A 22,318-nucleotide genomic window follows, 5' to 3' on the forward strand; every position below is an offset into this window, starting at 1 on the left:
GGTGGGTACCCCCTCCAGATTAGGCCCCCAGGCAACTCAGGTTAATGCTTTAATTTGTGAAGCCTTAATCTTTATTAAAAGATTGTACCTTTCTCTACCGTTCTTGGTATTTCACTGTTTTCTGTTTTGTATTAGGTGAATTTTTTTTTTCATGATATTTTATTGCAGTCAAGCGCTGTAAGTTTAAGAAATTGTCTCTAGATGTGTCGTGTGACCTTGTGAGACACTTTATCATACAGAATTGTGAGGATGACTGTCCACAGGATTTCTCACATACATTTCCATCAAAGAATATGCTCGAGAAATATGCTTTGGAAATGCTTTTATTGAGATGAAATTGTGGTGAATGTTTTGTTTTTTGTCAAATGCAAATTACACTTTCCCAATAACAGTCTTGATCCAGGGCAGAAAGTCAGATATTTTGGTAAAAATCTTTGGCTTCGTGGGTGCATCACACTTGTCCTTCTGACCAAAGGAAGCAATGCCCACAGCAGTGTCCCCACACACCAAAGGACCTCCAGAGTCTCCCTGTTAACAACACACAAATGAAACACATTACTATCCTCACTTTATTTACTTTGGTTTATTATTCAATTTTGGGTCAATACAATAATCCAGACTGACCATATTAATTATCCTATATTTTTTTTTCATACCTTGCAAGATCCTCCAGGATGAAGTGCACATATCATCCTTGGGGTCAGAAGGTTCTCCCAGAGTTTATTACATTCTATTTTGTCCACAACAGTAATATTGGTCTCCATGAGACGCTTGCTACCATGTTTAGAGGATCCTGTTCTTCCCCAGCCAGCTACACTGCAGACCGAGTTGGCCTTGATGTCCTCATTTGTTTTAGGGATGGAGATCCAGTTAACAGTTTTGTTCTGTTTGGCTTTCCCACATAGCTGTGACAAGATAGATATTTGCTTAAATATCAACAAGACTGCACAGTGTAATGCGAAGCTCCACTCCTCCACAGTAACCCAGATTACACCCAGCTGGCCTACACACTTCATTTTTACACAGGTAACAGCTGACATTAGATGCTATTTATGTTTCTTTACTGAACACTTGATGTTGACTTTGTAAAATATAATATTTGAACAAAGTTATATTAATGTTTGTAGACCAAAAGTTCGCCAGCTAGAATGCTAGATGCTGTGCTTTGGCTCAACAGTAGCTCTTGTAACTGCACTGAAAGTTCTTCATATTATTTGTACTTAAATCATGATAATGTTACCTAATTTCTTGTTAAATTGTATTATTTTTATGAGAAGAACAATATGACAAGTTATAAAGGTATTTTTACAGGTTATACACTACTGTGCAAAAGTCAGAGACCAGTGTCTGGTCATTATGTGGTCATTAAGTATAAGTTATTAATTTTTCAGAAGAGCACATCAGTTCTCTAATCCTCTTGCATAGGAAGAGTAGTTAAAAAGTTTAAAATCGCAAGACTGAGTACACCTATTTGTGCTCCTGGGCAAGACACTTAACCCCCTACTGCTGCAGGAGGCTCTGCTCTGCTGGTGATGCTGTGTTGCTCCCAGACTGGGCATAGTAAGGCAGCAAAATGACAAATTTCCTTAGAAATTTGCTCTACAACACCAAAACTAGACCCCTCAGATGTTTAACGGACTGAAGAGCCTAATTTTTTTTAACTGTGAGAAGCGGAAAATGCAATCAACTTCTAAGACTGAACTAATGGTTCATGTTAGAGACTTGTTTGAAAAAATGAAAGCAAGCCTGCTATAAAGAATAGAAGCTAAAGGGTGGAAATGCTGAATGCAGAAAAACATGGTAACACTTCACTGTAGGGTACTGTTGGATGCAGAAAAGTTAGTTAATGCATTATTTACTTCAAGGCTAGACTACTGTAATGCCCTGCTGTCTGGATGTCCCAGCAAAAGCCTTAACAAGCTTCAGCTAGTCCAGAACGCTGCAGCCAGAGTCTCTACTAGAAAGTTTGACCATATCAGCCCAGTTCTATCAACTTTAAACTGGTTACCAGTTAAATTTCGCATCGACTATAAAATTCTATTACTGACCTATAAAGCTCTAAACTGACTCGCCCCTCAGTACCTGAGTGAACTTCTTTCTCACTATGAACCATCACGCCTACTTAGATCACAAGGTGCTGGTTTACTATTGGTACCTAGAATTAATAAAGTTACATCAGGGGGGAGAGCCTTCTCATACAAAGCCCCCCAGCTTTGGAATAATCTTCCTGTTAATGTTCGGGACTCAGACACAGCCTCAGTCTTTAAGTCTAGGCTAAAAACTTACTTGTATAGTCAAGCCTTTGGTAATTAGTTTTCCCTGTCAGATCCAGACCTGACGGAGTCTCTGCTGCTCTGTTAATACTGTAATCTGTGATCAGTCACTCATTACAGAACTGACTCTGTGTGTTTTCCTTTCTTTACCGAGTTGAACAGCTACCCATCCTGTGCGTCTGATGCTGTTGCCTTGCCTGCCTTGATCGGGTGCCCACTGCTCGCCAGCCCTCTGGACCTGCTTGACCTCCATTGAGCTTCATGCTGAACAATGCTGTGCAAACCTCACCCTCACGAACTGACCCTCCCGATGATGCTGCTGCTGCATAAACTAAACGAATCAATTTGACCACTGCTCCACCTGTTTTCCACATTGTATACTACAATACCTTTATACTAACAATGTTTGCTATCCGGTGTCAACCAGAGGAGGATGGGTTCCCCTTCTGAGTCTTGGTTCCTCTCAAGGTTTCTCCCTCCTGCTCTTAGGGAGTTTTCCTTGCCACTGTCACCACTGGCTTGCTCATGGGGGTTTGGGCCCAGATTTCTTTCTGTAATGCTGATTTTTTTTCTGTGAAGCTGCTTTGTGACAACACCTGTTGTAAAAAGCACTTTACAAATAAACTTTACTTACTTACTTACTTACTTACTGTTCATAAGGCTACCTGAAACCTACATAAGCTTGACATGACAACTGATATAAATGCTTATTCCAGTAGGCATCATCTGTCATAAAGGCCACTTTAGCTAACTTTGATCCAACGTGACAAATGGAACCTTTATAGCAAATGATGCCTATTGGAATAAGCATTTATAAACATTTATGCAGGGTTATGTCAGTTGTTATGACAAGCTTAGGGCCTGGGTGACCGTGGCGCCAGCTGGGCAACCAGGGTCTTTTCTGTGTGGTCACATCGTGTCCTGTGGGTGCACCGGTTTCCTCCCACAGTCCAAACAGATGAAGTCAGGTCAATTGGAGATACTAAATTGGTCCTAGGTGTGGATGTATATGTCTGAGTGTCTGCCAAGTGATGGACTGGTGACCTGTCCAGGGTGTGTGTGTGAAGTTCAGTTTTGTCCCTTCACTTTCATTGGAAGTCTGTGACCCCTTAGACGTCTCCTTCATTCAAACCCTGGGCTGCTAATGATGCCCCCCCGTCCCACTTCTAAAACAAAATTTACACTACTGGTCCAGTTATTTACCTTCAGAAGCATGATATCATTGTCATGCGTGCTGGCATCGTATTTCGGATGAGGGTAGTAATTCTTCACTTTCATGCGGACGGAACCCTCTTTCTTGTCTGACAGATCATGAGCACCCAGCACAGCCGAAAGTCGTTTTTTTCTTAGAGAAACATTTTAGAGCTGATTAAGGCACTTGGTAACAGGCCCTAATATATCACAACACCTGATATGTTACACAAAATATAGAATTTCCAAAAAAGTACGAGACTGAATAGTGGAGCACTCAAATTTTACCCATACTCCTCCTCAAAATTCACTTTCACCTTAAGAGTGAAAAATTATACATGCAGTGCAATTAGATTTTGCTTTGTTGACCAGCTGTAACTCTGAGTCTTCACTGGAGTTAATCAAAAGGTGATTCCAAGTTTTATCCAAACATCTAGCTTCCAATAAAAAATGTCAAAGTAGTTTAGGTGAGTTCAGGTAAAGTTTGATAAAAAGTATATACAATATACACCGATCAGGCATAACATTATGACCTTGTTTCTACACTCATTGTCCATTTTATCAGCTCCACTTACTATATAGGTGCACTTTGTAGTTCTACAATTACAGACTGTAGTCCATCTGTTTCTCTGCATACTTTGTTAGCCCCCTTTTACCCTGTTCTTCAGTGGTCAGGACCCCCATGGACCCTCACAGAGCAGGTACTATTTGGGTGGTGGATCATTCTCAGCACTCCAGTAATCCACTCAGACCAGCGCAACACACACTAACACACCACCACCACATCAGTGTTACTGTAGTTCTGAGAATGATCCACAACTCAAATAGTACCTGCTCTGTGAGGGTCCATGGGGGTCCTGACCACTGAAGAACAAGATAAAAGGGGGCAAACAAAGTATGCAGAGAAACAGATGGACTACAGTCTGTAATTGTAGAACTACAAAGTGCACCTATATAGTAAGTGGAGCTGATAAAATGGACAATGAGCGTAGAAACAAGGAGGTGGTCATAATGTTATGCCTGATCAGTGTATTTTATTTCAGTATGTAATTTTTGTCCTAAGGACTACAGTGAGAAAGCACTAGAAATTAAAGGCTTACTTCTTCCAGCAGTGTGCAGCTGTTAGGATGAACTTTTTAGACACAAGAAAGCCACCACAGATGGGTTTTCCTTTTTTCTGGATAGAAACCATGTAGGGCCTGGAGTGCGGTTCAGCCTCCGTGCCATTTATTATACTAACCTCAACACTGGCTGAGAGAGAAAGAATGTGGAGGAGTTATAATCATACTTTCTGCATGTATTTGTGTCTCAAAACTCACCTCAGTCTGAATTACAGTTTGATTCATGTTCATAAAACGTACAAACCAAAAAAAGTTGGGACAGTATGTGAAATGCAAATGAAAACATTAAGCAGTGATTAATAAATTCTGTTTGATCTGCATTAAATTGAAGACCTTTTTGTTTGTTTCTTCATGAATATAATTCGGTAACACACTTTTCAGTGGTCCTTTTGTAAATGATCAATAAACTCTTAACAGATCATCAGTAACACATCAACAACACAGTTGTTTTACACAAAACCTAACCTTACCCAACCTTACCCTCACCCTGGCCTAATCCTAACCCTAACCTTAACCCAAAACCTAATCCTATCCCTCACCCTGGCCCTAATCCTAACCCTAACCTTAATCTCAGCCCAACATCTAATCCTAGCCCTCATATGTTTCTGACATGTTACTGAGAGTCTGTTGAGTGTTTGTTTCACCTAAAAAGGACAACTCAGAATAAAGTATCACCTATAATTAATTTCATTGTTGATGCCCGACACATTCCAGAAAAGTTACCGTTGTGTTATGTCACCTTTCCTTTTAACGACACTTTCTGTTGACTAAATACAACAATTTTTTCCATTTTTGAAAGCAGAATTTTTTGCTATTCTTCACTTTAACAAGTCCCCATACAAGTCTTCAACTGGTCTAAGTGAAACTCACCAGAGTGGCTGAGGCACAGCAGCAGAGCAGCCAGCAGGAGCAGAGAGATGAGAGTCATGATGCTGTTGGGAGAGAGTGTGATCTCCTCGAAGAAGATGAGGAGTAAAGAGAATAAGAAGAAGAAAAAAGAAGAAGCGGCTTTGTCGTGGTTTGATCTGTCTTTTCCACAGAAATGAGAAGCAGTGGGAAGCTTACAGACCTCAGTGACCACAGTAAACCTCCATTTGTTACATGGTTCAGAGTCTCAACTTAGCCCCTTTAAATCCCAGGCTTATTACATAATAAGCTTATTTATTACTATTATTATTTTTTTTTCAGTAACTACAGGGACTTCAATGCAAACAGAAAGAATTTTATGATATATCCTCAATGTCCTCTACTCACATTCACATCTTTTACAAGATAATGTTCAAAAGGTTTTTATGATGTCATTAGAAAAGTCCTTTTTGTCAAATGCAGATTCATTTTTGTTATTGTTTACAATTAATAAAATGAATTTATTACAACTAGAAACATGCATTTCATGAAAGAAACGTAGAATGGTTCTGCAGCTTAAATGGTTCCCACTTCCCGCTAGGTTGTTGCCAGGCGTTACTATGGTATCCAAGGTGATTGCTAAGGTGTTGCTAAGCATGCAAAGCCACAGCATTACCCACTACACTTTTAATATCTGCATAATGTTTAGTTTTAACTCTATTTAAGAGCTGCACAGAGTTTTGTATAATTTCTTATATTTTATGATCATGAAAACTTACTGTAGCCAGTTTTTAACACCCCTTATTGCCAAAATTATATTTGGTCATTGTTCAAAATAACTATATTATAGAATGTAACACTTCATTGAAGACACTATTGTTTTATTGTTGGACTTTCCAGTGCTGTGGGGCATGTGTGACAGGTCTGAGAGACAGAGGAGAACCACAGGCCATTGGTACTGCATCAGAGGGTTACTCAAGAGCAGTGCAGCTCATAGAACCCAACCTGCTCTATTTCAGAGAAAGGCTGAGCCTCATCTAATTATTGCAGATCTTGAAGAATGGCAGAGCAATATAAATTATTACACCATCCAAGTCTTATTCTTTGGTCAGTAAAGACCAAAGTAAATGCTTCTAAATGGCATATTCACTATAATTAAAGGTTTATTCATTCTAATCTATATTAGCACATAATTAGTGGTATATTATGTGAAAATCACTAATACTTGCATTATTAACTGTAATAATGCTCAATGAAGGCTGTGTTAAGCCCTTATTATGCAAATCATTGAGCATGAATTATCATCTAAATTCACATTTTATAAATGTAAAATGGGCAGCATTTGGTTCCTACAAGTTCTAGGTACAATCAAGGGATTTCTGGAGTTTATTGCAGTTGAGCTAATACATGTTTAGTTAATACATGTTTAAGATTTGTCCCAACCTCAGAGATTGCTCCAGTCCTAACTTTGGAGATTGCACCACCTCTAACCTCAAAGATTGCACCAGCCTTGACTTTAGAGACTGCTCCTGTCTTGGGCTGGGAAATATGGCAATACAAATAGTTATTGTGATAAATTATGTCACAATACAATACCATATGCTTTTCTGAGCATACTGCGCAACTGCAGGTTTCTTTATAAAGAGAGCAAACTCCTGTTTAACTGGTTTTAGTACAACACACATGCCAAATATTAAATAAAAATCATTGTGTTCACAGTTTTTGATCATACCTTTTAAAATGTAGCACTGCTGGTTCTTTTTTTTCTCAGTTCCAACTGATCAGATATTTGAAAAAATAAATAAGTATTGTCAGTATCATGTATCGTGAAAATGTCTTGAAGTATCGGAACATTACATTTTTGCCATATCATCCACTACTACTCCAGCCCTACTTTTAGAGACTGCACCAGCCCTAGCCATGGCTTCAGGCCTACCAGATATCAAAACTGCCCAGCACCAGAACTAAATCATGATTCAGGCATTCTTTAGAAAGGGGGTGCAGAGAAAAGAAAGAAAGGGGGTGCAGGCGAGTTTGTTCATGCAGCCAGGAAAAAACACGAGGCAAGCAATCTGCAGTAGATCTGTCTGCTGATTTATCTTCCAACAACATACAGCTGATGCCATAAAATGCTAGTATAATTGCTAGTATAAATGCTAGTATAAAGCAAAGCATACAAACAATCCTGTGTTATTTGAAATAGCTTTTTATAATGAGTGTGCTTGACAAGCAATGTTGTGGGTTCACATTAAGTGTAGTTTTTCTTCCCATTTGCCACTATAAAACTGAACAAAATAGTGGGTTTAGTGGGGCATGATGAATGGTTGGTGGGGTACTGCCCCACTAAATGATCCCCCTTTACTCTGAGCCTGCAGCAAAATAATATGGGCCAAAGTCCACAAAGACTTCACACTACATGAAGGTGCATCAAATGCATGCGATCAATGCACAGTTCCTATGTAAATGTAGCACTATTACCATGATAAATAGTACTAGTTACTTCATTTAGAATATATAATTAATAGTATGGAGTTACAATCATGTCACAGAATTTTTTATTTAAATGCAAGAACTGGAATTTGAATATTTTCATTTATACCATAGATTGAAATTGAATTGTGAACAGAAACTGAATATTTTGGTGTAAAGAAGCAATGTCAGACCTGAAACTACATTTCATATAACCACAACTACACAGGCAGGGATATTATTGTAGGATTACAGTGCATAAAGCAATCATTACAAAGATACAGGCAGACTGAGACTACAGGCACTAGTCTACAGAAATGTGTAGATGTGCAGCCAGTAGCAGGTCAATACATAGCCCCCCTCCCCCTTAAAGGTCGATTGTCCTGGTGACCCACAAGATTGAGCCAAGTCCCTGGGCTCATACAGTCGCAGCCAGCACAAATGTCGAGGGGAACTTGATCCTTCTGTGCTTGGTGGAACTCCCCAAAGCGCACTGCATCATGTCCCACACAGCTCCTCCTGGCCGCCTTCCACTCTCTCCTGATATTTTCAAGTACCAATCAACTGAAATATTTTTTGCATGTAATTCTGTGACAGATTAACTAGGACACTGCTGGCCTTCTCTGTGTGAAATGCTGTGATTCTACATTGAGCTGCTAGTGAGCAAAGAGGAGTGAAAGTGGGGGGAGGTGAGAACCCCCTGCTGTGAGAACAATTCATACCTCTTCACAAAGTCTGCCAGGCCAAGATCACACGGAAGGCAGCTTTCTTCTTATCAAAAAATTGTGTACAATTTCTACAGTACAAAAAAAGCCTTTAAATAAAATAACACTTTTATAAATGTTGATTTACTTGCTTACCTATGAAGACAAAAATTCAGTTTGCTTCTAGTTCTGTAAATCATACACATTTCCTTTGAAATATATTCTATTAACAATACTGAAGAACTTCAAATACTGCATGGCTCAAAGCAGAAATGGCATTTTGTGAAAAAGAGTTAATAAAGCCTTTGATTTATATAAAGCCTGAGAAAGCATTAAATTGAAAGGATTTGATTTGTACAAGCAGTCATGAACTTTATGGCCTGATTATCTACAGTGCAGAGTGTGCAGAGTGTTTGAGGCTGGTGTGCAGAGTGTTTGAGGCTGGGACGACAACTGGAGCAATGTTTGAGGCTAGTGATGGAGCAATCTCTGAGGCTAATGCTAAAGAAATCACTAAGGCTAGTGATGGAGCAATCTCTGAGGCTAGAACTGGAGCAATCTCTGAGACTATGGCTGGAACAGTGTTCAACAATAAATTGAGCCATGCATAGAGACAGAAGCTTGATCAGGAGCAGAGATCAGAGGCCTCTCAATGATAGAGATGGCAGCAGGAGCTGCAAAGTCTAAAACTGGCCTATACTTGGGAACAGGTCAGAGATCAGAACTCGGTTATCTGAGAGAGAATCTAAAGGCCTATTTGAGCTTGATTAGAATTAACAGATGAAGACCAGTAATGTAATTTTTGCATGCCTGACTGATTCGTACAGGATAAAGCATCTGTGTAATTTCCTTAAATTACCCCAAATAGTCCAGAGTGAAACATCAGTGCTCAGACAGTTACACCAGCATTATGAGACAGGCACCACCAGGGGCATCATGCAAGCCAAAATTCCTGGGGGGGCACAATAAGAGCCAGGGGCATGGCTCTAATTGGCTCACCAGAAAAAAAGAGAAAATAGTGAAGCAATTTTCTGCAATTTGAGATATATATGATTTCGAAGGAATTACTTTAAAACCAAAGTAAATCAGTTTTTGTAAATTTTCTAATTTATCCTTGAACCCTGAAGATTAGCATGCAGACTGCTGGTCACATAGCAATGCAGATAACAGTCTCACCTAGCTAGCAGCTAACAAAACAGCAAAGAGAGAGATTTAAGATGAACATGGACATGAATGGACATTTTGGAGATGAGTTTGCATTTATAAGCACTCCAGCTTGTATTGTTTTCTCATATGTTTAATCTGCAATGAGAAACTTTCAAACACTAAAAAGTAATGAAGCTGAAGTCAGCTTCTCATTCTCCAGCTTCTTGTTTAAATTTTCCTGTTCCACCTTAAATGATGCAGCAGTTACATTCTGGTGCCTCAGACACCATTTAAGGTGGAACAGGAAAATTCAAATAAGAAGCTGGCGAATGAGAAGCTGACTTCTGCTTCATAAATAGTCAAACGTTGAGAGACATTTTACAAGAACTTATTCTACTTTTTCAGAAGAGTTTCCTGCTGGAGATGTGAGAAAAGCTTTCATGTATAGGCTATCATAATTATATTCTATTATATTTTTAGCCTATACTAGCACATTAGCACATACTGAGACATATTTACAGCCAAGATGGAAAAATGGAGATCAAATGTTGTGGCTCCTGAGGAGGTTTGATTTTTGTTGAAAGGACAAAATGGTTTTCTTAACATTTGGGTTGCCGACCCCTGCCCTGCTCAAACACACCCACCGAACTAAACAAACTAGATTGAGGCATGGCTACTAACTTTAGCTGGTAGCCATAGCCAACTATCTCGCAAGGCAAACTATGCCTATATTTCTCAAATGCACTTAAGTGTGTATAACTAAATGCATTTCATTTACATGTTTGAAAAAGGGGCTGATGCTGTACTAACCAGTCACCCACACATCGTTCATTACCTGTTCAGCAGTGATTTCATCCTGCAACTTTTGGAAGATACTAATACCATAGGGAAAGGGGTTGAGTGAATTTTGAGCTATGATCTATGACATAATTAGAAGAATACATTTGACTCATATGAAATGACTAATGAAATATTACTAAAAAAATAGTAAAAAATTAAATAAAACAAAAATTCAAAAATCTGGCACAGGAGGAAACGCTAATGGCAATACGGACAAACACTACTGTGCAAAACAAACTGCAGATGACTTAGTAACAACTGGTAACTGGTTGCCATGTAACAAGCAGATTTGCATATTCTGTCCCACACAGCAGTCAGATTTTAGTCTGACTGACCAGAGACACATTTGACTACCCAGTGTGAATTAATGTGGCTAAAATTTTATCAGCACACAATCCAGAGCTGATTCACATTAAGTGACCAGCTGTAAATGAGGTCATACAGCTGTTGCCTGAATCACTCATTCAAAATACATGGCTGATCATCTTACACTGCAGAGCTCATGAAAATATCAGCAGGCCTCTGATCACTCCAGAGCAGAAGAAAGGGTAAAGGCTGACTCACTTCCCCTCTTACACCACCAGATCATTTGCACCATCAGTCACTTCCAATCAAGCTTCTAACCTGAAAAATCACTTCAGATTCGGTCATATATTTGCAATTGCATTTCCCATGTAAGTGTGCACGGTCTTTACTCTTCTTTTAGCTCTGCAGTGATCAGAGGCCTGCTGATATTTTCACGAGTTCTGTAGTGTAAGACGGTCAGCCATGTAGTTGGATGAGTGATTCAGGCAACAGCTAATGAGAGAGCTGGGAGAGAGAACAAATGCGAAGAGAGACATGCCTGCACTCTGCTGTGTGAGACAGAGGAGCTGCTTGTTAAATTTGGGCAAAAAATCACTTGTTTTTTTTTTTCAGTTTCAAGTCACCAGCCATTTTGTAGTAAAGCATCTCTCCAGCTCTGACTGTCATATCTGCATTTCAACCCCATATTCTTTCAATTCCCCCCTCAAGATATATTTGTAAATATAACTATACAATTTTAATTAAGATAATAATATGCATTGAAAGAGCTTATTCTTATAATTATGCAAATGCTAGGCCCCAAACAATTTGTTAAGTTTCAAAAGATTACATCCCCCCTTCATGTGCCTCACAGTGGTTTGGTCTGCCCTACATGTGGTGTGAGTGTCTGTGGAGCAAGCTAGGAAGTGTGTCAGTGGTGACTAACCCCCAGTAAGTAGGCTTTAGTAGAGCTGAAAACACTGAGATCAATAACTGATCATCAGATTGATTTATCCGTCTACTCAGGCTTTAGTAGGAACTTCTGTGTTTGTAAAGAAGCCATTAATTGTGGTCCTCTTTAGAAACTGTCTAATGTGCATGTTTGCTAGATGCCATAGTAAATAGTTGATGGTGTTTTCTTTGAATATTGTATTTTTTAATTTAGTTGGTAAGTATTCTAAAAGTATTCTCCTAATATTTGTTCTAGGTAACTGTACACTGAATCACTGAATTTTTGACTGATTTTCAAGTAGTTTGGTTTGTTACAAATGCCAAATGTGTTTTTCTGATACAAGACACTCTCATACCAAAACACTGTCATTTGTAGATGGTAACAGTAATATTTCTATAATATATTTAAGATGAACTTACTCTACGTAATTAGCTTCTACAGTATATCCTCTTTTTCTTACTGCATGCAAAATGGCTAACATGATGTAAATTTGCATATGTTAGGAAATAAATGAAGATTTAATTCATAAAAAAGACAATTACAACAAACAAGAAATACTAAATCATAAAGAAATATAACAAACTCATCAAACAATATTTTGTTTGAATTAGTTGGGTCATTTGGTGAAGCATTTCTTCTGCTTTTAGAACTGTACTTATTTTCAATGTTATGTTCTTGTGAAGCTACTGTAGCAGACTCAGAGATTAGACTAATAACATTGTTATTTAATGACTTCATAAATCACAAAATTATGATTACAAGGCAAATTCATACTGAAACTATCTTCCTGATGGTTCTCAGTGACAATTCTGTTATGTGATGTGATGAGGTCACTGTTGTAATTAGGAAAACTGCACCTGTATATGGGGTACTACAGGCCATTCTTGATACTGCTGTTTAAATATAAAAAAACCTGTATAAGCTACTGGACAGAACAGTTTTATTGTTTTCAACTGTTACCAGTGCATGCTGTATAGTTAAACACAGGGGTTAAATTTGTCCAGAGCCAACCAGAGTAGAGTTTCAGCACATTTGGGTCATCTCCTTGCCCCACAGAGCTGAGCTCTGGTGGTATAATGTGATGAAAATATAAATTGTTTCATGTAAAATCTTTGTGAAGTCCATTTAACTATTTGATGAAAAAAAGATGATTGCATCTGTATTTGTTTTTTTTTTTTAGCCATTTAGCATTCACATTGGTTGGATTCATTCAAAGAGGGCATTGGTTGGATTCATTCAGAGTGGGCATTGGTTGGATTCATTCAGAGTGGGCATTGGTCGGATTCATTCAGAGTAGGCATTGGTCGGATTCATTCAGAGTAAGGCATTGGTCGGATTCATTCAGAGTAAGGCATTGGTCGGATTCATTCAGAGTGGGCATTGGTTGGATTCATTCAGAGTGGGCATTGGTTGGATTCATTCAGAGTAAGGCATTGGTTGGATTCATTCAGAGTAGGCATTGGTTGGATTCATTCAGAGTAAGGCATTGGTTGGATTCATTCAGAGCAGGCATTGGTTGGATTCATTCAGGAGTGAGCATTGTTTGCATTCATTCAGCAATGGCACTTTTAACCAGTTCAAATGAAACAATCTTTTCAATCTGAATTGTTGTTGGTTGGCTAAAAACAAAAGTGTGTTAACATATATGCATAATAAATGAAAAGTAAAGTAGCCCAGATACAGTGGTGGACGAAGTATACAAATCATGTACTGGAGTTAAAGTAGAGATACCCAAGGTAAAATATTACTCCAGTAAAAGTAGAAGTTCCTCCCTTTAGACCTCCACTTGAGTAAAAGTACGAAAGTATTTGCCTTCAAATGTACTTAAGTATCAAAAGTAAAAGTATTAAAAGATTATGACTCTGATGTCCTATTATCATTTTTGTAAGAAGACTCTTGCTTCATTAACTCATTTTAGGTGAAAATACTCCAGTGTCACTCTTGGTAAACCAGTCTTTTAATAGAATGTCATTAATTAGTCTGATGCTGAGGTCTATTAAAATTCTCATAAGCACAAAACACTGAAGGCAAACAATTTCCATTAGGTTGTCATGTGCAACTCCCAAACTGGCCACCAGAGGTCATCCTCTCCAGAATTCTGACTGCCACTCACCAACACCTGTTGTCAATCTCCGTTCATCAACTCCCCTATAAATACTCACACTCTTGGTCCACTCATTGCGAAGCGTTGGTGTGTCACTACAATCTTGAGCTGTTTCTCTGTAACGGTTTTTGATCTTGGCTAGCCCGTTTTTGTATTTTGTCTTGGATCTGTTTTGTCTTTTTGGCCTCTGACCCTCTGCTCTACCCTGATTCTGTTTTTTGGACTGTGTTTTTGTACCTTCGTCTGTCACAATAAAGCCTGCTCATGGATCCTAACAACCCGCCTAGTCCAGCATTGTTACATAGGTAGAACCAAGTGGCTCTGAAAGAACCTTTTGCAAACGAGCAAAGTTTCAGTTGAAGATTTATTTGCAACTTAGTTACAAGTTTAAGTTTAATAAAAACTTGCTTTAAACTCAGGTTCACAAATGAGTTTTTCTTTACTATATTGCATCTGTAGGTCTCTGTTCATAAAAATAAACTAGCGAAAATGAATTTATTAAAAAATGAAAGTGTTTGTATAAATTCAGAAAAAAGACACATGCCAGTCACAACTGCATATGTGTACATATTTCTATACTGTGGTCTATTTACACAAAGTTAGGTTAGTTCCATCATTTATGTTGGAATAGATGCTCCCAAAATTTTACGCTGCTGCACTGATGTTCAACCGTATGCTTGCACTGAGTCGGTATGTCCAACAGGTCAAAACAAGCTCAAAACAAAGTGCGCGCGGTGCCCTGATTGGTGTTCTTGCTTCAGCTTCTTTCGATGTGATGATTCATTTTTTATACACACATAAACCAAAAGGAAGGACAGATTTCACATAATGCAGTGGAGTAAAAAGTAAGATATTTGACTTTGAAATGTATTGGAGTGAAAGTAAAAAGTCACCAAAAATGGAAATACTTCAGTACAGCACAGATACACAAAAAAACTACTTAAGTACAGTAAGGAATTACATTTACTTAGTTACTCTCCACCACTGCCCAGATATGACCAAAAGGATCATCGTGAGTCTAGTGTCCTCAGGTGTCCCCCACTGTATTAAGATTCGTTATTGCTCTTATCAAGTAGTTAGGCTACAGTTGAGAAGAAAAAGATCAAATCTATAAAACATAAAAAACATTCATAACTTTTATAGCATGCATATATCAAGAGGATAAAATGGTATGACATACGAGAGGAATCTACTGTCAGCTACATGAAAATCACTCAGCAATGATTATGCTTGAAACATATGCATGAGAAATGTCTTAATTGAGGTGAAATTAGGCAAATTCTTCTATTTTGCTTTACTTGTCACATGCAGGCTACAAGTACAGACTTAATCCAGGGCAAATGTTCTGTCATTTTGGTGTAAATATCTGGCCTGACCTGCGATGGACTGACGACATGTCCAGGGTGTATCCTGCCTTCCACCCAATGACAGCTGGGATAGGCTCCAGCACCCCACCACGACCCAGAAGGATAAGCGATTTAGATGATATGATGTGTGTGTGTGTGTGTGTGTGTGTGTGTGTGTGTGTGTGTGTGTGTGTATCTGGCCTGATGGGCTTGTCAGATGTGTATTCCTCACCTACTGCTGTATTATTACACACCAAAAGACCTCCAGAGTCTCCCTGTGAACAAACAAAAATAAACACATTACTATCTTGCTAAAGTCAGAATGTACATATTGTGAGTTTATGTGTTGCATCAGGACAAAACAAGATGACTGTTTTCATCAGCCTGTGTTTTTTTCATACTCCAGGATGAACTGCACACACCATTTTTGGGTTTAGAGACTTCCGGAGTTTGCTGCATCTTTTCTTGTCTATGATACCGACACGTCTCCAATAGAACTTTAATCTACTTAAACCCTCATGGTTCCTTTTTGCCCCATCCCACCAGACTGAAGGCCGATGTGGCTTTGATGTCCTCCGCCCTTTCAGGGATAGAGATCCAGTTGGCACTTAACTACTTGATAAAGCCTTACTGTGCCTAAGTCAAGACTGAGACCAGGAGCGAGCAAGACAAAATGTAAAAAAGAGCAGTTCTTTGAATTTCATAGTCACATCCATTATACCTTCTTATCAACAGAATAATAAATTAATATTAATTATTGTTTTGCCATCTAGTGTCAACCAAAGGAGGATGGGTTTCCCTTTTGAGTCTTTGATCCTCTTGAGATTTCTTCCTCTTTGTAATTAGCCATCTATTATTCCTCCTTTAGATGCAAATGATGACTAATTACAAATAAGTTATTTACCTACTACTGGCTTGATAAGGCTTAATCAGAGCATCACAAGTGTTCTAGAAAATGCTTAATTTAACATAGTAATAAGCTGTCAGATAATAAACAACTTTTTTTTTTAATGAGGGCATTATAATGTCCTCTGTGTCACCTGAAGACTGTAGCTATAAATAAAAAGCTTGCCTGTTTCAGCAGTGCACAGCCTTCGTGACGAAACGTTCAGACACAGGAAAGCCACCACAGATGTGTCCTCTATTGGTCCTCTGCATAGACACCCTGTAGGGTCTGGAGTGAGGTTTAGTCTCTGTGCCATTCACTATATTCACTATACCAACATTAACACTGGTTGAGAGAGAAAGAAGGTGAAAAGGATATAATCATACTTTAAATTCATCTCTATGTGAATTTTGTGTAGCTCAGGTACAGCAGCAGAGCAGCCAGCAGAGGCAGAGAGATGAGTCATGATGCTGTAGAGAGAGAGTGATCTCCTCAAAGAAGAAGTAGAGTTTAAATAGTGCTGGGAAGGTGAGAAGATTCAGTTCCTCCCAAACCTTCTTTCTTGTGGTTTTCTTTGTGATTAGGAAATGAGACGCTCAGTGACCTGAGTAAACCCATGGGTGCATGATTAGAAGTGAAAAGAACTCAAAAGCCATTGAATGGATTTCAAACAGTAAGGTTAAAAGTGTGTAGAATGATTGTAAATTAGGATTATTTAATGATCCTAAAATGCTGTGTTATAGATTTGTGGGAACCCCTCTCTACACTGTAGAACATAACAGTTGCCCTCACTAAACTTAATATAGTTTGGTTTACTCACTGATGTGAATCTAGTAACACATACTATTTCATGTATAATCCTTAGTTACTTAGGTGAATCTAGATAACCCTGCACTCCAAATGTAATGTTTGGACATAATTTGAGAAAATTAGCTGGCCTTTACATTGTGTGAAAGCGTGACAACGAATGGACCAATAGAAATTCAGCAAAATTGTGTGTAATAAAGTCTTTTCATCAACTTACATTGAACAGAAATGCCCAGTTCAAACACAGGGAGAGGGTAACGCAGGTGGACCCAACATTTGAGGAGGGTAGACACTTGCAACGACTAGTTTATTGCAAAGCCCACCCTCCTCAACACAGTTACTCTAAATAAAGTCAACTACCAATAAACCAAACAACAATAACAGACTGTTTTCGTTGTCTCCCAAGAGCCACTTTGCATGGCCGTACTCCCCAAGTATATATTGCTGCTTTTGGAACAAAACCTTGCATCTCCATTTTTGTCATTTTCCAGTTTTTGACATAGTTTAAAAATGTCTGTTGTCTTTTACATTGTGTGTAAATTTCATGATGAATGAACCAAAGGAAACAGTCCAAAATCAGTCCAGTGTTCCAATCACTTCCATGGCCATATTTGTATAAAATCAAGCACCTAGGCATGCAGACTGCTTCTACAAACATTAGTGAAAGAATGGGTCGCTCTCAGGAGCTCAGTGAATTCCCGCGTGGTACCGTGATAGGACGCCACCTGTGCAGTCCTGAAATTTCCTTGCTACTAAATATTCCACAGTCAACTGTCAGTGGTATTATAACGAAGTGGAAGCGATTGGGAACGACAGCAACTCAGCCACGAAGTGGTCGGCCACATAAAATGACAGCGCAGGGTCAGCGGATGCTGAGGGGCATAGTGCACAGAGGTCGCCAACTTCCTGCAGAGTCGATCGCTACAGACCTCCAAACTTCATGTGGCCTTCAGATTAGCTCAAGAACAGTGCATAGAGAGCTTCATGGAATGGGTTTCCATGGCCGAGCAGCTGTATCCAAGCCTTACATCACCAAGTGCAATGCAAAGCGTCGAATGCAGTGGTGTAAAGCGCCGCCACTGGACTCTAGAGCAGTGGAGACGTGTTCTCTGGAGTGACGAATCACGCTTCTCCGTCTGGCAATCCGATGGACGAGTCAGGGTTTCACGGTTGCCAGGAAAACAGTAATTTTCTGACTGCATTGCGCCAAGTGTAAAGTTTGGTGCAGGGGGGATTATGGTGTGGGCTTGTTTTTCAGGAGTTGGGCTCGGGAACTCTTAATGCTTCAGCAGACCTAGAGATTTTGGACAATTTCATGCTCCCAACTTTGTGGGAACAGTTTGGGGATGGCCCCTTCCTGTTCCAACATGACTGCACACCAGTGCACAAAGCAAGGTCCATAAAGACATGGATGAGCGAGTTTGGTGTGGAAGAACTTGACTGGCCTGCACAGAGTCCTGACCTCAACCCAATAGAACACCTTTGGGATTAATTAGAGTGGAGACTGCAAATTTTGACCTAAAATATACTTTTTAAAATACATTCATGATGTGAGGTACATGCAAGCCAAAAATACTACCCAAAGAAAACTTGTTGTTTTTCAGATTTACCATTGTTTTACAATTGTAAATGTCACCGGGAAAAAAGACGCCCACCAAATGACAACATATTTTTTCAGGTATTTTATTCTGATAGATCCCACTCTAGGGATTTTATGAAACATCGTATAGAAAATGTATATTTATTATAAATCAAATTAAAATGAGCAGCAATAAATCGCTGGCCTCTTACAATTAGCCTCAAAAGTAAATAAATAAAATAATTAACAGATATCAGCACTTATACTGCTCAGCTACACAGTCTATATGTCCTGTGCCCATCAAATATCTGTGGTATTGCTGACCAAAATACACAAGTCCCAGCACACAACAGTATCCTACTGAGTTTAGGCTTACTGCCACTGCAGTGTAATTTTTGGTAGACTCTAAACAGCGCTGGATGCAATTCTACTCAAAATAGGCATAAAAATAAAAAAGGTACACAATGTAAAACCTGTCAGAACACAGCACAGTGAATGGTAGTGGCACTTTTAACAGAGAATGGAGAAATAACATTGAAAACCTTTCACCATTGTTACAACTCTCAGAACTGTTTTTATCTTTTCTCATAAGCTCACCTCGATTTACAGATCCTTACTCAACAAAATCCTAGCATGTCATCATGTGAAATTGGACAAAACAGCTTCTGTAAACCAAATACCACTGAAACAAAGCAATTTGCCCCCATCCTACTGTAGTTCTTCTACGTTAGGTTTTTTAAAAGGCAAAATAGGCATCCACCATAGCTTACATAACAGATAAAACTATATTGGTCAGTACTTTCGCATTTTTACCTCATATTTCATAAGGATGGCTCTGGATACACGAAAATTTACTTGCAATGGAGCACCCCCATTATCTCCAGCTTGAGCCTGGCCTCTCTGCTCCTGCTCCAAGCCCCACCCTTTCCTCTTTCAGCGCGCCAGCAGTTCAGACAGAGGCCCTTAAAGGTACACACACACCTTAAATATTTGTACGTAGTTCACCACCTGGCTACATAAACATTACACAAAAAAAGCTCAGAAGATTCATGTTCATTCACTGGTCATTTTGGACAGTAAATATAAAATGGCACTGTAGACATTGTGACCCCTGGTTTCTATTACTAACATTGTAAATTAATGCAAGTCAAGATTAAGTTTTGGGATATGCAACCTGTCTAAAATGTATTTTTAAAAATCTCTTTATGGCAGAAAGGTTTATGCAGATTGCTAGAAGCCAAAATAGCGAAGAAAAAATCAGGCTTATCACTTAGTTATCATTATAAACATTATACATAACAAAACTCAAAAGATGTGTAGTTTCACTGGTTGAATAGTAAATGAAATGGCTTTATTTCCATTGCAGACACTATAACCCTTGGTTCCCATCACCACCACTGTAAAGAAATGTGAGTCTGTTTTTCTACAATGAATCATTTCACATCACACCTCTCTGGATGACACAAGTTCACATCTCAAAGATTGGATTTTACAGAAATTTGGAAAAATCAATGGAATTCGCCTTTAAGACTAACTCAGGAGGTCTGCACTGTAGTGCATGTAGTTACTGAATCATAAGCCTTAGGATGTTGTAAGCCTGGGATTTTAAGGAGTCTTCCTCATAATTACTTTCAGTATCTTTTCGTACTGAATGTGCAAGAGTACCAAGAGTTTACAACCTGGCCTGAAAAAACATCTTTTTTTTACTGAAATATGTCAACAATAAAAAACTCAACCTTTCACTCATCATCTAAGCCGCTTATCCTATGGGGCAGGGGAGGGGTTCTGGAGCCTATCCTGGCACTTACTGGGTGGAAGGCAGGAAACACTTTGGACAGGTTGCTAGTCCATTACAGGGCAGACACACAGCCATATACACACCTAGAAGCAATTTAGCATCTCCAATTGGCCTGACTGCATGTCTTTGGACTGTGGGAGGAAACCTACATAGACAAGCGGAGAACAACTCCACACAGAAAGGAAACTAGTCACCCAGCTGGGGAATCGAACCCAGGCCCTTCTTGCTGTGAGGCAACAGTGCTACCCGCCGAAAGAAAAACTGGTTAAATTGTTAATTTTAACCTATTAGTTGGTGAAACAGGCCTACAGATTTAACAAGTGCAAAGAATGTAGGCTACATTCAAATTGCTAAGCTAATGCTATCTTTAAAGACAAGTAATGACACATTTTAAAGCCTTGAATTTCAGGTAATAACTCCCTTAACAGTCCCCATCTCCCACAATGCAGTGCCTAAACACTGCAATTAAGCAAGACTACATTGTGCTTCAGATTTAGTTGGATCTGCGACACCTGTGGATCGAACTGCCCAAGACTCATCTGCCTACTAGGCTGGCCCAAAGTTTGCTCCACCTCTAGGCTCAGAGATTGTGACAACTCTGGCCTCAAAGATTGCTCCAGACCTAAACTCAGACAGTGTTCCCACTCTAGCCTCAAAGATTGCTCCAGACCTAAACTCAGACAGTGTTCCCACTCTAGCCTCAGAGGTTGCTCCAGACCTAAACTCAGACAATGTTCCCACTCTAGCCTCAGAGATTGCTCCAGACTTAAACTCAGAAAGTGTTCCTACTGTATCCTCAGAGGTTGCTCCAGTTCAAGCCTCAGAGCAAAATCGCTCTGGACCAAGTTTAACTGGCAAATTTTGCTCAAATGTAACAAGAAACTATGTCCCAAACATTATTCACCAACGTCAAATCAGGTCCAGTTCATAAATTCTGTGTAGTGTGCAGTGTAAATTTTTTCCAGGTTGGGTGGTGGACTGTTGGTACATTAATTGTAAAAGAATATAATGATGATGAATTTAAATAGCTTTACATTATAGCACATTTGCACACAGTGAACCACTGTAGTGAACATAAACCATGGACAATATAACATCATGTATGATAAAATCACTGAAAAATACAACTAAAAAGCAATCCACATGATCAGGCCCACTGTGTGTTCATCATATGGTCCTGATGACTGTGCTCAGGTCATTAACACTAAAACAGCTGTCTGAGCATACTTTTGATTTCATTAAGCAAATAACCATAGATATACATACACAGATGTTGTCAGTCGTTCTCAGTCTGAGGCGATACGTCTGTAAATCCACTATTTTGGAGTGTAAAAGATCCGCTTATAAACTACACGTGTACTGAGAGATGAGTTTTTATGACTAAACAACTTCCTTAATGCTCAACTGATTTTCACCTAATTTGTTTTGCTATAATGCTCAGACATGTCTGCATGTTGTTGCACAGCACTGTATTTGTGATGTCTGCCCTGTGATGGACTGGTAACATGTCCAGGGTGTTTCCTGCCTTCCTTCCAGTGACTGCTGGGATAGGTTCCAGCACTCCAGATGAAACAACAATCAACACATTCATGATCTAGATTTTGAAAAACCTTTATTTTTTATTTTAACAGTTATTTTACCAGACACAATATTAAGAACAGAATGCTTACAATATCAGCCTGGCAAGTGCCAGAGGACACTTGTGGGGGTGGCAGGGGGAGAGGGGAACAGAATCTGAACATGTATTTACTGTCCAATGGTAGAGCTCAATAAGAATGATATAGAAAATTTTCATAGAGGGCAAAGCAGATTTCTTTATTTTGACAATTTGCTTACACTTGTTTACATATGGAACGCTAAAAATGAATAAAAATAATACAAAGGTATCTAGGTCATACAGGACTCTCAGTTTTAGAACTGTGAACTTTTCAAAAATGTGTTGCTGTAATCTCTGAAAGAGACAAGACCACT

At 39.0% G+C, this 22,318-nt stretch overlaps 1 protein-coding gene and 1 long non-coding RNA gene across 2 annotated transcripts; both read right to left on the reverse strand.

Moving 5' to 3' along the window:
- Window positions 1-340: 340 nt before the first annotated feature.
- On the reverse strand, window positions 341-5,536 carry LOC118819084 (granzyme-like protein 1). The gene is made up of 5 exons (XM_036586718.1): window positions 5,456-5,536; window positions 4,565-4,715; window positions 3,477-3,618; window positions 657-905; window positions 341-528 (listed from the first exon to the last, which is right to left on the reverse strand). The coding sequence occupies exons 1-5, from the start codon at window positions 5,511-5,513 to the stop codon at window positions 373-375; spliced, it is 756 nt and encodes a 251-aa protein (XP_036442611.1). The 5' UTR covers window positions 5,514-5,536; the 3' UTR covers window positions 341-372.
- A 13,364-nt stretch (window positions 5,537-18,900) lies between these two features.
- Window positions 18,901-19,481, reverse strand: LOC118819468. The gene is made up of 3 exons (XR_005008159.1): window positions 19,363-19,481; window positions 19,147-19,214; window positions 18,901-19,056 (listed from the first exon to the last, which is right to left on the reverse strand). It is a non-coding gene; the product is annotated as an uncharacterized LOC118819468 (long non-coding RNA).
- Between the last annotated feature and the right edge of the window lie 2,837 nt (window positions 19,482-22,318).

The sequence above is a fragment of the Colossoma macropomum genome, unplaced genomic scaffold (assembly GCF_904425465.1).
Source record: "Colossoma macropomum unplaced genomic scaffold, Colossoma_macropomum, whole genome shotgun sequence".
NCBI classification, from domain to species: Eukaryota; Metazoa; Chordata; class Actinopteri; order Characiformes; family Serrasalmidae; genus Colossoma; species Colossoma macropomum.